The 14902-nt window shown below is 45.8% G+C and overlaps 2 protein-coding genes across 7 annotated transcripts in view; one reads left to right on the top strand and one right to left on the bottom strand.

The window, feature by feature from the left end:
• TTC4 (tetratricopeptide repeat domain 4) overlaps positions 1–1593 on the bottom strand; it is a 67788-nt gene extending 66195 nt beyond the window's left edge. Inside the window, exon 1 of one of the 2 annotated variants that reach the window (XM_063939658.1) lies at positions 1360–1593. The gene's annotated coding sequence lies outside the window, so the exon portion shown is untranslated. The remainder of the gene's footprint in view (positions 1–1359) is intronic. The other variant, XM_063939659.1, reaches the window with a different exon arrangement.
• Positions 1081–14546, top strand: PARS2 (prolyl-tRNA synthetase 2, mitochondrial). 5 transcript variants are annotated; one of them, XM_063939653.1, is made up of 3 exons: positions 1520–1635; positions 3272–3414; positions 13023–14546. In XM_063939653.1, the coding sequence occupies exon 3, from the start codon at positions 13035–13037 to the stop codon at positions 14421–14423; it is 1389 nt and encodes a 462-aa protein (XP_063795723.1). In that variant the 5' UTR covers positions 1520–1635; positions 3272–3414; positions 13023–13034; the 3' UTR covers positions 14424–14546. The 5 variants fall into 5 exon arrangements, with proteins under 5 accessions (XP_063795727.1, XP_063795723.1, XP_063795725.1 ...); XM_063939654.1 differs by lacking the exon at positions 1520–1635 and adding an exon at positions 1658–1677; XM_063939657.1 differs by lacking the exons at positions 1520–1635; positions 3272–3414 and adding an exon at positions 1081–1189.
• The last annotated feature ends 356 nt before the right edge of the window (positions 14547–14902 follow it).

Below are 14902 nucleotides of genomic sequence, written 5' to 3' on the forward strand. Positions count from 1 at the left end.
ACACACTGAGAGATCCGTGTTTAAAATCTAACTAGATTGCTTAGATTTTAAGCATGGATCTGCCGTGTGTATGCCCCCAGTGATAGCGATGCGCGGCCCCGTGCATCGCTATCGCCGGTGCTAGATTGATCCTGCATGCAGGCTCAATCTAGCGGGTCGCTCACTTCACCGCTGTGTGAAGTGAGCAGCCCCCCGTCCATCCGTCCCCTCGCTCAGCACATCGCGCTGTGCTGAGCGGGGGGAAGAGATGTGTGCAGAGCAGTCTGTGTTAAGATCGCTCAGCACACATCTCCCCCGTCAGTACCCCCCTTTAGAACACTGGAGCCAACTAAGGACAATGTCATACTGCTTTCAGATCGCAGTGCTTGGTCCCACCCGGGAATTAGAAACGGGTCCTTCCCGAGTGGGACCCGGCATTGGACCCTACACACTAAAATCCCGACCGTTGCCATCCGGGGGTGGGGACGGAGTCATCATCGGGGGCGGGTGCAGAGGTGGCGCTGAGAGATATCATCTCTGCGCCGCTTCTCCCTATGCAGTGAATGGGTGCGGGTAACCCGTTCACACTGCGCCTGACCCGGTAATAACCCTTTTTATAACCCCGGGTTGAATTACCGGGTCAGGTGACCCGGGAATTCGTCCATGGCCCCTTTCACACTGTACAGCGACCCGTGTCAACCAGGCAATATACTGGGTCAAAACAGGGTTATTTGTGCGGTGTGAAAGAGGTATTATCCACCTTTGTTAAGCTTTCCTTTGGATAAGGTTCCAAAATCGACATGAAAACATTTCTAGATCTATAAAGATAACAAAACACAAAATATGCTAGTACTTTCTTGCTGGCTATAGGCAACGTAATATGCCCTGATGTGCACAAATATTAGTAAAACGTGAATGGTGTAATATAAAGCACGACAATTAAGAGCTCTGCACTGACCAAAAATGAGAATAGCAGGCAAAGGTCACCAGGTGTAAATAAACAAAGCAGAGATTACTTTACACTAATGAGGCTTATTTTGTTGTTACATAAAATAGTGCAGAATTGTTAATCTCATGGGACGTGAGAAAGCGGTCGTATGTCTCTACAAGAGGAAGACTAATAAGGACTGCCTGTATCTTACAGGAGGGTTACTGTACATGTGAAACTGCTTTGGTAGATGTTATATGTGTACAAACATGAAGAGTCAAAGTAAGTGGACTATTAGTCTGACCTAAACCAGAGGTAGCTAAGTAGCTGTAGTGCTCCAACTGTTGTGGAACTACAAATATCAGTATGCCATGCCCTGCCAGATTTGGACAGCTGGGGACTCACAGCAAACCTGTTGTGTACAGTGATGTGCAGAATATAAATGTTATAACCTCCTGTCTCCGGTGCCTCCCTTGTTATGATAGCAACTCAGGTCTTCTCACTTTATTGCTCCAACGGGCCCCCAGCACCGCAGAAGCACTCCACTGCCTGTCAATTTCTTCCCCCAGAGACAGCACCCGGCACGTTTTCTGCTGTGGGTAGGGCCTTTTGTCGCACGTGTCCTAGTGTGCACCTCGCTCTTTCTTCCCTCAGCGTACTTCCGGCGACACTTCCGGGTTCTCTTACCCTTGAGGCTTTTGTGATTGAAATATATTACGGAGTCCGTGGTAAGTGTAAGCGGGCTGGGAGAGAGGGGAGGCGGCTCACAGGTGCCCAATAGTATAATATGTTAGTGTAATGATGTGTACTAGTACTCACATTGTCATTGTCATCACTCGCTGCTGCTGAGTACATGGATGACAAGCTAACATGGGCCATCCACTAGTGGGATGATAATATTATAATAGTCTGCTCTTGTTTTCTGTGGCAGTTCTATAGGTCATTATAAATGCCTTCGCCGTAAATGCATTCATTCATTGCAACTGCAGGGTGTGGATCACTGGGTCTACATGCAAAAGGTTGACATGTAAAAGGTAGACAGATCAAATGGGCAACAGGCGCAAAATGTTGACATGGAAATGGTTGACATTAAAATGGTCAACACAAGGTTTTTTTTTGCGTGTCATTTTCTATGTTAAACCACATGTGAATACAATTAGTTTACCGCTTTGCTTGCCACACTTCGATCATAACCTGTGCTGCCTGGGCTTAGCACAGGTTACTTCCCAATCGTAGTCCACGTGGATGGTAAATGATGGAAAAAATGGAGAGAAAAAAATCCCCGAAAACTTGTTGACCATTATCATGTCAATCTTTTGAACCTGTCGGCATTTTACATGTCAACCTTTTGTACCTGTCAACTTAATGCATGTTGACCTATTGACTGTCGACATATCATCCAGACCCCGCAGCTGGAAATGAAGTGAGGAAACCATTTACAGGGGCAAATAGGTTATTTGGAAACCTGGCTCTCTATCCTAGAATCCCATGTCACTCTATTCTCCCAAGCCTCTTTTTCCTTCTACACTTTTTTTTCCTTCTGTGAGAATCTAACAACATTCATCCTATAGTCATATTATGAGATTTGCCACAGCTTCGATATAAAGCAGAGGTTTAGGTCTGTAGGAGGAGCTAATTATGGTGTATTCTGCAGGGGTCAGTAGGAGCCCATTATGGCATATTCTACAGGGATATATAGAACCCAGTTACAATACCCCATGTAATATGTTGCAAATTGGTAAAATTGGTGATGTATATGTTTCTAAGGCACAAACCAGGTTTGTTTTTACATTAAAAAATTGCGTATTGATTTAAAATATGACAAAAAATTGGCACTTTTACCATTTCACAACCCATTACATGTATCTTATTGTGAATTCTGCAGGTAATTTTATAGAAGCCAGGTATGGTGTATTGTATAGTGATCAATTGGATCCAATTATAGTGTATTCTGCAGGGATCAATATTAGTTATGGTATACTAGTAATAAGGACCAGGCACAAGTTTGCCCACCCCATCCCTCTCCGATATACTGTACTTATTCCCTGGTGACGACACAGTGGTCCTCCTCTCTTGGTTGTCTGTCCTGTTGCTGCAGTAGGAGCTATTAGGGATCTCTCAGGGACTGGGCAGACCACCCTTGATTTATAGATATATATTCTGCAGGGAAACAATAGAAGCCAATGATGTATTCTGCAGGTAACAGTAGGAGACGGGTATGATGCATTCAGCAGGGTAGTAACCAAAACCAATTTAAGTGTAGGGCTTTAATAGACAAATGCTCATCTTTACGTGATGCTTCAAAGGTAATACATTTTATCTTTCTCAGTCTGGTTAGAGAAAATTATTTTTTTCTTGCTACAGATAGAACTGTCATTGAATCTTTATTTGCACCTATATTTGAAGAAAAATACAAAGTACTTTCCCCATATAAGAGCTGTCATATGGGCAATTAGAAGTATGTTGCTGGCTGGCTACTGAGGAAACCATGGATCTGGACCAGAGTGGTTAGTGGATTTGGCTTGTTCTTTGTGTGCAGATGATAGTTGCTTAGATATCAAAATACATAGTTACTTAGATATCATACAATCCATTAAGAACCTAGCAATCTGGTGGACCATTATGCAATAGGTAGCATCTATCCTTGTGTATCAATGCCTATTTCCCTATAGATAGCAAGCTTGCGAGCAGGGCCTTCCTACCTCTGTCTGTTGTTTTTACCCATTTTTGTTCTATTACTGTTGTTCTAATTGTGAAGCGCAGCGGAACATGCTGCGCTATATAAGAAACTATATAAGAAACTGATAATAAATAAATACGTCTAGCATTTGTTACAAGGCTCAGTATTAGGACCGCTATTCAATATTTTCATTAACGACCTAACAGAAGGTCTAGAGAGCATGGTGTCAATTTTTGCAGATGATACCAAATTGTGTAAGGCTATAAATACGGAGGAGGATGCTGAGTCGCTTCAGAACGACTTCGTTAAATTAGAACTATGGGCAGCCAAATGGAGAATGCGCTTCAATACAGACAAGTGTAAGGTAATGCACTGTGGTAACAAGAACAAAAATAACACCTATATACTAAATGGGGTAAAATTAGGGGATTCTGGAGGTCTTAGATGTCCTAATAGATAGCAAACTTAGCAACAGTACCCAAAGTAGAATTGCAGCAAAGAAGGCTAATAAGATATTAGCATACATAAAATGGGGAATTGATGCAAGGGACGAAAGTGTTATACTCCCGTTATATAAATCACTAGTGAGGACACACCTTGAACACTGTGTACAATTATGGGCACCATACTACAAAAAGGATATCCTGGAGCTAGAAAAGGTTCAGAGGCAGGCGACCAAACTAATTAAGGGCATGGAGAAGCTGGAATACGAGGAAAGGCTTGCAAGACTAGGCATGTTTACACTGGAAAAGAGGAGACTAAGGGGTAAATTTAGAAGATGGGAGTTCTATTTAAGATGGGATGTTGCCCATAGCAACCAATCAGATTCCAGGTATTATCTTCTGGAAGGTGCTGGATAAATGAGAAGTATAATCTGATTGGTTGCTATGGGCAACATCCCATCTTAAATAGAACTCCCATCTTAGTAAATGTACCCCTAAGAGGGAACATGATCAACATCTACAAATATATAAGGGGACAATACACAGAGCTTGCGCGGGACCTGTTTTTTGTTAGATCAACACAGAGGACTCGTGGACACTCGCTCAGGTTAGAGGAGATTCCGCACAATACGGCGTAAAGACTTTTTCTCTGACGTCCTAGTGGATGCTGGGACTCCGTAAGGACCATGGGGATATAGCGGCTCCGCAGGAGACAGGGCACAAAATAAAAGCTTAAGGATCAGGTGGTGTGCACTGGCTCCTCCCCCTATGACCCTCCTCCAAGCCTCAGTTAGATTTTTGTGCCCGGCCGAGAAGGGTGCAATCTAGGTGGCTCTCCTGAGCTGCTTAGAATAAAAGTTTAGTTAGGTTTTTTTATTTTCAGTGAGTCCTGCTGGCAACAGGCTCACTGCATCGTGGGACTAAGGGGAGAAGAAACGGACTCACCTGAGTGCAGGGTGGATCGGGTTTCTTAGGCTACTGGACACTAGCTCCAGAGGGACGATCACAGGTTCAGCCTGGATGGGTCACCGGAGCCGCGCCGCCGTCCCCCTTACAGAGCCAGAAGAGACGAAGAGGTCCGGTGAAATCGGCGGCAGAAGACATCCTGTCTTCAGACTAAGGTAGCGCACAGCACCGCAGCTGTGCGCCATTGCTCTCAGCACACTTCACACTCCGGTCACTGAGGGTGCAGGGCGCTGGGGGGGGAGCGCCCTGAGACGCAATATAACAGAATACCTTAGGTGGCAAAACAGAATACATCACATATAGCTCCTGGGCTATATGGATGTATTTTAATCCCCTGCCATTTTACACAAAAAAGCGGGAGATAAGGACGTCGTGAAGGGGCGGAGCCTATCTCCTCAGCACACAAGCGCCATTTTCCCTCACAGCTCCGCTGGAAGGACGGCTCCCTGACTCTCCCCTGCAGTCCTGCTTCAGAATCAGGGTAAAAAAGAGAAGGGGGGGCATTGTTGGCAGCAAATAACAATAATTGACAGCAGCTATAAGGGAATAACACTTATATAAGGTTATCCCTGTATATATATATAGCGCTGGGTGTGTGCTGGCAGACTCTCCCTCTGTCTCTCCAAAGGGCTAAGTGGGGTCCTGTCCTCTATCAGAGCATTCCCGGTGTGTGTGTGCTGTGTGTCGGTACGCGTGTGTCGACATGTATGAGGAGGAAAATTATGTGGAGGCGGAGCAGTTGCCTGCGTTGGTGATGTCACCCCCTAGGGAGTCGACACCTGACTGGATGATTGTATTTAAACAATTAAGTGATAATGTCAGCAATTTGCAAAAAACTGTTGACGACATGAGACAGCCGGCAAATCAGTTAGTGCCTGTCCAGGCGTCTCAGACACCGTCAGGGGCGCTAAAACGCCCGTTACCTCAGTGGGTCGACACAGACCCTGACACAGATACTGAGTCTAGTGTCGACGGTGACGAGACAAACGTAATGTCCAGTAGGGCCACACGTTACATGATCACGGCAATGAAAGAGGCATTGAACCTTTCTGACACTACAAGTACCACAAAGAAGGGTATTATGTGGGGTGAGAAAAAACTACCAATATTTTTTCCTGAGTCAGAGGAAATAAATGAGGTGTGTGAAAAAGCGTGGGTTTCTCCCGATAAAAAACAGCTAATTTCTAAAAAATTATTAGCATTATATCCTTTCCCGCCAGAGGTTAGGGCGCGTTGGGAAACACCCACTAGGGTAGATAAGGCGCTCACACGTTTATCTAAACAAGTAGCGTTACCGTCTCCTGATACGGCTACCCTCAAAGAACCAGCTGATAGAAGGCTGGAAAATATCCTAAAAAGTATATACACACATACTGGTGTTATACTGCGACCAGCAATCGCCTCAGCCTGGATGTGCAGTGCTGGAGTCGCATGGTCGGATTCCCTGACTGAGAATATTGATACCCTGGATAGGGACAATATTTTATTAACTATAGAACATTTAAAGGATGCATTATTATATATGCGTGATGCACAGAGGGATATTTGCACCCTGGCATCAAGAGTAAGTGCTATGTCCATCTCTGCCAGAAGAGCGTTGTGGACGCGACAGTGGTCAGGGGATGCGGATTCCAAACGGCACATGGAAGTATTGCCGTATAAAGGGGAGGAGTTATTTGGGGCTGGTCTATCGGACCTGGTGGCCACGGCAACGGCTGGAAAATCCACCTTTTTACCCCAGGTCACTCCACATCAGCAGAAAAAGACACCGTCTTTTCAATCTCAGTCCTTTCGTTCCCATAAGTACAAGCGAGCAAAAGGCCACTCCTTTCTGCCCCGGGGCAGAGGAAGAGGAAAAAGACTGCACCATGCAGCCGCTTCCCAAGAGCAGAAGCCCTCCCCTGCTTCTGCCAAGTCTTCAGCATGACGCTGGGGCTTTACAAGCAGACTCAGATATGGTGGGGGCCCGTCTCAAAAATTTCAACGCGCAGTGGGCTCACTCGCAAGTGGATCCCTGGATTCTACAGGTAGTATCGCAGGGGTACAAACTGGAATTCGAGGCGTTTCCCCCTCATCGTTTCCTGAAGTCTGCTTTACCAAAGTCTCCCTCCGACAGGGAGGCAGTTCTAGAAGCCATTCACAAGCTGTATTCCCAGCAGGTGATAATCAAGGTACCCCTCCTGCAACAAGGAAAGGGGTATTATTCCACGCTGTTTGTGGTACCGAAGCCGAACGGCTCGGTGAGACCAATTTTAAATCTGAAATCCTTGAACACTTACATAAAAAGGTTCAAATTCAAGATGGAGTCACTCAGAGCAGTGATAGCGAACCTGGAAGAAGGGGACTATATGGTGTCTCTGGACATCAAAGATGCTTATCTCCACGTCCCGATATACCCTTCTCACCAAGGGTACCTCAGGTTTGTAGTACAAAACTGTCATTATCAGTTTCAGACGCTGCCGTTTGGATTGTCCACGGCACCTCGGGTCTTTACCAAGGTAATGGCCGAAATGATGATTCTTCTACGAAGAAAAGGCATTTCAATTATCCCTTACTTGGACGATCTCCTGATAAGGGCAAGATCCAGGGAACAGTTAGAAGTCGGAGTAGCACTATCTCAGGTAGTGTTACGTCAGCACGGGTGGATTCTAAATATTCCAAAATCGCAGCTGATTCCAACGACACGTCTACTGTTCCTAGGAATGATTCTGGACACAGTCCAGAAGAAGGTGTTTCTCCCGGAGGAGAAGGCCAGGGAGTTATCCGAGCTAGTCAGGAACCTCCTAAAACCAGGACAGGTCTCAGTGCATCAGTGCACGAGGGTCCTGGGGAAAATGGTGGCTTCTTACGAAGCGATTCCATTCGGAAGATTCCATGCAAGAACATTTCAGTGGGATCTACTGGACAAATGGTCCGGATCGCATCTGCAGATGCATCAGCGGATAACCCTGTCGCCAAGGACAAGGGTGTCTCTCCTGTGGTGGCTGCAGAGTGCTCATCTACTAGAGGGCCGCAGATTTGGCATTCAGGATTGGATCCTGGTAACCACGGATGCCAGCCTGAGAGGCTGGGGAGCAGTCACACAGGGAAGGAATTTCCAGGGCCTGTGGTCAAGCTTGGAAACGTCTCTTCATATAAACATTCTGGAACTAAGGGCCATTTACAATGCCCTAAGTCAAGCAAAACCTCTGCTTCAGGGTCAGGCGGTGTTGATCCAATCGGACAACATCACGTCAGTCGCCCACGTAAACAGACAGGGCGGCACGAGAAGCAGGAGGGCAATGGCAGAAGCTGCAAGGATTCTTCGCTGGGCGGAAAATCATGTGATAGCACTGTCAGCAGTATTCATTCCGGGAGTGGACAACTGGGAAGCAGACTTCCTCAGCAGACACGACCTTCACCCGGGAGAGTGGGGACTTCACCCAGAAGTCTTCCACCTGATTGTAAACCGTTGGGAAAAACCAAAGGTGGACATGATGGCGTCACGTCTAAACAAAAAACTGGACAGATATTGCGCCAGGTCAAGGGACCCTCAGGCAATAGCGGTGGACGCTCTGGTAACGCCGTGGGTGTACCAGTCAGTGTATGTGTTCCCTCCTCTGCCTCTCATACCAAAAGTACTGAGAATCATAAGAAGGAGAGGAGTAAGAACTATACTCGTGGTTCCGGATTGGCCAAGACGGACTTGGTACCCGGAACTTCAAGAGATGCTCACGGACGAACCGTGGCCTCTACCTCTAAGAAAGGACCTGCTACTGCAGGGGCCTTGTCTGTTCCAAGACTTACCGCGGCTGCGTTTGACGGCATGGCGGTTGAACGCCGGATCCTGAGGGAAAAAGGCATTCCAGAAGAAGTCATCCCTACTCTGGTCAAAGCCAGGAAGGACGTAACCGCAAAACATTATCACCGCATTTGGCGTAAATATGTTGCGTGGTGTGAGGCCAAGAAGGCCCCTACAGAGGAATTTCAACTGGGTCGTTTCCTTCATTTCCTGCAAACAGGACTGTCTATGGGCCTAAAATTAGGGTCCATTAAGGTTCAAATTTCGGCCCTGTCGATTTTCTTCCAGAAAGAACTGGCTTCAGTACCTGAAGTTCAGACATTTGTAAAAGGGGTGCTGCACATACAGCCTCCTTTTGTGCCTCCAGTGGCACCTTGGGATCTCAATGTGGTGTTGAGTTTTCTAAAGTCACATTGGTTTGAACCACTTTCCACTGTGGACTTAAAATATCTCACATGGAAGGTGTCGATGCTGTTAGCCTTGGCTTCAGCCAGGCGTGTGTCAGAATTGGCGGCTTTATCATATAAAAGCCCTTACTTGATATTTCATTCTGACAGGGCGGAATTGAGGACTCGTCCTCAATTTCTACCTAAGGTGGTTTCTGCATTTCACATGAACCAACCTTTTGTGGTACCTGTGGCTACCAGGGACTTAGAGGACTCTAAGTTGCTTGACGTTGTCAGGGCCTTGAAAATATATGTTTCCAGGACGGCTGGAGTCAGAAAATCTGACTCGCTGTTTATCCTGTATGCACCCAACAAGCTGGGTGCTCCTGCTTCTAAGCAGACGATTGCTCGTTGGATTTGTAGTACAATTCAGCTTGCACATTCTGTGGCAGGATTGCCACAGCCAAAATCGGTAAAAGCCCATTCCACAAGGAAGGTGGGCTCATCTTGGGCGGCTGCCCGAGGGGTCTCGGCTTTACAACTTTGCCGAGCAGCTACTTGGTCAGGGGCAAACACGTTTGCTAAATTCTACAAATTTGATACCCTGGCTGAGGAGGACCTGGAGTTCTCTCATTCGGTGCTGCAGAGTCATCCGCACTCTCCCGCCCGTTTGGGAGCTTTGGTATAATCCCCATGGTCCTTACGGAGTCCCAGCATCCACTAGGACGTCAGAGAAAATAAGATTTTACTTACCGATAAATCTATTTCTCGTAGTCCGTAGTGGATGCTGGGCGCCCATCCCAAGTGCGGATTGTCTGCAATACTTGTATATAGTTATTGTTACAAAAATTCGGGTTATTATTGTTGTGAGCCATCTTTTCAGAGGCTCCTTTGCGTTTATCATACTGTTAACTGGGTTCAGATCACAAGTTGTACGGTGTGATTGGTGTGGCTGGTATGAGTCTTACCCGGGATTCAATATCCTTCCTTATTATGTACGCTCGTCCGGGCACAGTATCCTAACTGAGGCTTGGAGGAGGGTCATAGGGGGAGGAGCCAGTGCACACCACCTGATCCTTAAGCTTTTATTTTGTGCCCTGTCTCCTGCGGAGCCGCTATATCCCCATGGTCCTTACGGAGTCCCAGCATCCACTACGGACTACGAGAAATAGATTTATCGGTAAGTAAAATCTTATTTTTACGGTAAGGGCGATACGTGTTTGGAATTCCCTGCCTGAAGGAGTTGTAATGGCGGACTCAGTCAACATCTTTAAGAATGGGTTAGATAAATTCCTAATGGATAAGGATATCTAGGGTTATGGTGCAGTCACGCACTATAAAAAGAGGGATAAAACGCAAAGGCAGACATCAACATCAGTCAAAATTTTAGACCAAATCCTGCATAGGAGACCACAAATAGGTTGAACTCGATGGACAATTGTCTTTTTTAAACCTTCGATACTATGTTACTATGTTACATCTTTTGCATTGGCCTCCTAGCCAAAGTGTCATGTGTGCTGTATTTTATGCCCATATACAGATGTAGCCATGCTCATCTTACTGCGATGCGGCAGTAGGATGAGGCTGCGACTATTCGCATTTGTCGATCGCTCTATTTACTCCATTAGGAATTAATGGAGCAATCACTGGCTAAGAATAGTCGCAGCACGGCATGCCATGCAGCAAGCCTGTTGCAGCATGCTGCATCGCAACAAAGATGAGCATGACTACATCTGTATTCTTGTAATGCTGGGAGAAGAATATAAGAGCTGATTCAGAATTGCATGCAGAGGCGAATTTCGGGGTCAGCCTAATATTTATGTTGTTTTATTATACTTGACTCCCTTCCGTATTGCAACAACATCAAAGGTGTACAGAAAGAGAATGAACCTTTCCTGACATGAGACACTAGAAAGAATAGTACATGTTCAATTATATAGTAAATTGCTACATCATATATCAGGTTTTATGTATTCTAGCATGCAGCAACAGTAGACAAATCACCAAATAAGGGCTACAGCTTCAGCAGGTATGGGAAGTACAGCAGAGCTACGCAGCAGAGTGCTGCCTATGACATGGGTCTTTAACCTGCGGCCCTCCAGCTGCTGTGGAACTACATATCCCACCATGCCCTGCCTCAGTTTTAGCTTGCCTTAATAGCAAACTGGCAGGGCATGCTGGGATGTGTAGTTCCACAGGTTGAAGACCCATGGCCGATGACATATACATCTCACACTGCCAATACCTGTGGACAACTAATACTCCTTTCAGACTTACCTAACCGTGTCGCACCCAGGAATGTGTACACAGGCTTGAGACCCCTTACAAACTTGCGGCCCGGCATATTGCCGGGCTGGTGACGTCACCGCTGGCGCTACCGAAGGCAGCACTTGGAGATGATAATCTCCAAGCGCCGCCGCCGCCTCCTATGCAGAGAAGGGGTGCCAGGTCACCGTGACCCGGCTTACCCGTTGACACACTGCACGCATCTGGCTTCAACCCAGGTCGCAACCTGGGATGAAATGCTGGGACGCTCGATCTGGGATATTGCTTTAGGACCCATTCAGACTAAGCAAAATCCCGGTTTGATGCGCGTTCACGTGCAATAACCTGGGAAATTTTTGCTAGTCTGAAAGGGGTATAAGGAGACAGGCAGCCCCTCCCACACCCCAGTTCTTAGTTATGGGGTCTTATGTTGTCCATGGCACTAATAGCAGATATGTTTTTCCCATTTGATACTCAATTCGCTAACTGGTGAGAGCTGTCACAGCCACAAATATTGTTTTAATCATGAAAATGTAAATAGGATTCATTTTACTTTTCAGTTGTCAAGATGAAGAAAGTTGAAAACGACTGTGGTCCAATGTGTTCTTTTTAGTGGTACTGTTGTGTTTTTGTTTAGACCTATTCTGCTTTTTCTACATGAGCTGTCTTTCTTGTGTATTCTATATATTGGAAAGATTAGGATCATTTTGTAATTTGACCTCATAAAAGTTGTTAAAGAAAACTATCCAAATATATCCATTCATGTAATGCAAACCTGCCTCTGATCCCACAACTTTTCCAAAACGTTTATAGGAAATGTTTAATTTAGTGTGGCCGAAAGTGGAGGGACTGCAGCAGGGTATGGGTCATTAGGTCGACCACACTTAGGTCGACCACTATTGGTCAACAGTGACTAGGTCGACACCTGAAATAGGTCGACATGAGGGTTTTGTTTTACTTTTTTTGGGTGTCGTTTTCTTCGTAAAGTGACGGGGAACCCCAGTTAGTGCACCGTGTCCCCTCACATGGCTCGCTTCGTTCGCCATGCTTTGGGCAAGGTTACTATTCCCAATCGTAGTCCACGTGCATCGTAAAGTATGAAAAAGTAAAAAAGAAGAAAAAAAATGTGAAAAGAGCATGTCGACCTAGAGACCATATCGACCTAATGCATGTCAACCAATAGTGGTTGACCTAATAACCGTATCCCGCAGTAGGTATTGGCGATATCTGCTGCAATCTCGCTCTATTAGCTCATCTGGAGGATGTTTAATATTTGCCGGTACCAAACCCCTCCACCCCCCCCCCCCCTCCACCCCAAAAAAAGTCTGTTTTCTGTGAATATCCTGGAAATATTTAATGCTAAATATGCCCTTATAGGTGCTGCTGGGGGGTGAGTAACTCCTGTCATTCAAATGATAAATGTTAGTCTGGTTATTTTAATTGTACGTGTCATCATGTTTTGTATGCTTCATTGTTTTGTTGTTTGTCTGTAATCATAGCATTGTCTACTTTAAGATACGAAAACATTTTAATAGTTTAAATACTCTTTAGAGCTGAAAGTTAACGAATCCATATCTTGTGCTTGTCTTAACAGGGAGGGCTTGTGATGGTGAGGTTGCTGAGAATATCACTAAGCCATCTAGTGGCCAGCAGAGCACATCATAATGGCTCAGCCAAAGGAAGACGCCAGCTGCTCTCCAGGGTTTACCAACCAGGGAGCCTGTGGCAGGAACAGTCCTCCGAACTTCCACACAAAACAAATGAACCCTCCAGCAAAAGCCAAAGACTCATGTTTAAAGCAGGCTTGATCCGGCCCTCTAGTCCAGGTTGCTTTCACTACCTTCCCTACACTGTGAGGTCAATGGAGAAACTCATTCGACTAGTAGATAAAGCAATGCAGGAGATCGGAGGACAGAAGATTAACATGACCACTCTTTGTTCAGCAGAACTGTGGAGGCAGAGTGGGCGTTGGGATCTAGTTGGAAAAGAACTGCTGTGTCTGAAGGACAGGCACGATCAGGAATACTGCTTGGGGCCCACCCATGAAGAGTCTGTTTCTCACCTGGTTGCCACAGAAGGAGGGATCAGTTACAAACGGCTCCCTCTGCTGCTCTACCAGACCACACGGAAGTTCAGGGATGAGAAGAGACCCTGCTTTGGCCTCCTGCGAGGCAGGGAGTTTTACATGAAAGACATGTATACGTTTGACATAACAGAGGAGGCAGCCTATCAAACGTACAATAATGTGTGTGAGGCCTACTGTAAACTTTTTGGCGCCCTGGGTCTGAAGTATGTTAAAGTTCAGGCAGATACGGGAAATATTGGGGGCAAATTGTCACATGAATTTCACCTCCTGGCAAATATTGGTGAGGACAAGTTGTTGGTGTGTGGGAGCTGTGACTTTGCAGGAAACGTAGAGGTCTTGGAGGCAAGTGAGAAGGCCTGTCCCATGTGTAAAGGCGAGCTCGTGGAGAGCAAGGGCATTGAGATAGCCCACACGTTTTACCTCGGTACAAAGTATTCCCATGTGTTTAATGCCATCTGTTACGATTCTCAGAACAAACCGTCTGTAGCGGAAATGGGATGCTATGGCATTGGCATCACAAGACTCCTGGCAGCATCTATAGAAGTTCTCTCTACTGAAGATGATATTCATTGGCCAGGTCTTATAGCCCCATACCAGATTTGTCTAATTCCTCCCAAAAAGGGAAGCAAGGAGAAGGCAGTAATATCATCCGCAGAAGAACTGTATGATGATATATGTGCGGTTCCTCATATGAGAGATGAGGCCATTTTAGACGACCGGGACCATTTAACTATCGGAAAAAGGATCAAGGAAGCCCACATGATGGGCTACCCATATATTATTGTGGCAGGCAAAAAGGCCTTGGAGAGCCCCCCACAGTTTGAAGTGCACTGTCACAGAACTGGCAACATCCAGTTCCTCTCCAAGGAAGGAGTGCTAGACTTTACACAAAAAATTCAGGTGATCTAAAACATGGTGTTTACATAATATTCACTTTTAAATAAATGGGGAATAAAATGTATAAAATAGTTGTACCAAATATACACCGTGGCCCAATTGTTAATGTGAATAAACATCTTTTTTATGCCCTTACCTAATCTACATCATTTCTGCAGCAAACTATGTTTCATATTCCTTGGGGGGGGGGATGGGGATGGGGGGTGCAAATGACCAGAAGTGTTATGTAAGAAACTAGTCACTTGATGGCAAAAAAGGAAATTTCCAAACTTGCAGATGTGCGCCTTACATTCAGGGGGGCTCAATTTAGAGACTCATTTACTGTTAGGACTAGATCCAGCTAAAAGGTTCAAGTTTAGCTTTGGCAAAAAATGCTCCCCCCACACACACACCCATCCACGCACCCCCGTGCTTGCATTTTAAAATAACTGGTCCAAGTGCATACTGTATATGCACTCTTGATTTCCACCCAAATCCAAATGAGGCATGTA

Source organism: Pseudophryne corroboree, chromosome 9 (assembly GCF_028390025.1).
Source record: "Pseudophryne corroboree isolate aPseCor3 chromosome 9, aPseCor3.hap2, whole genome shotgun sequence".
In the NCBI taxonomy this organism is placed as follows: Eukaryota; Metazoa; Chordata; class Amphibia; order Anura; family Myobatrachidae; genus Pseudophryne; species Pseudophryne corroboree.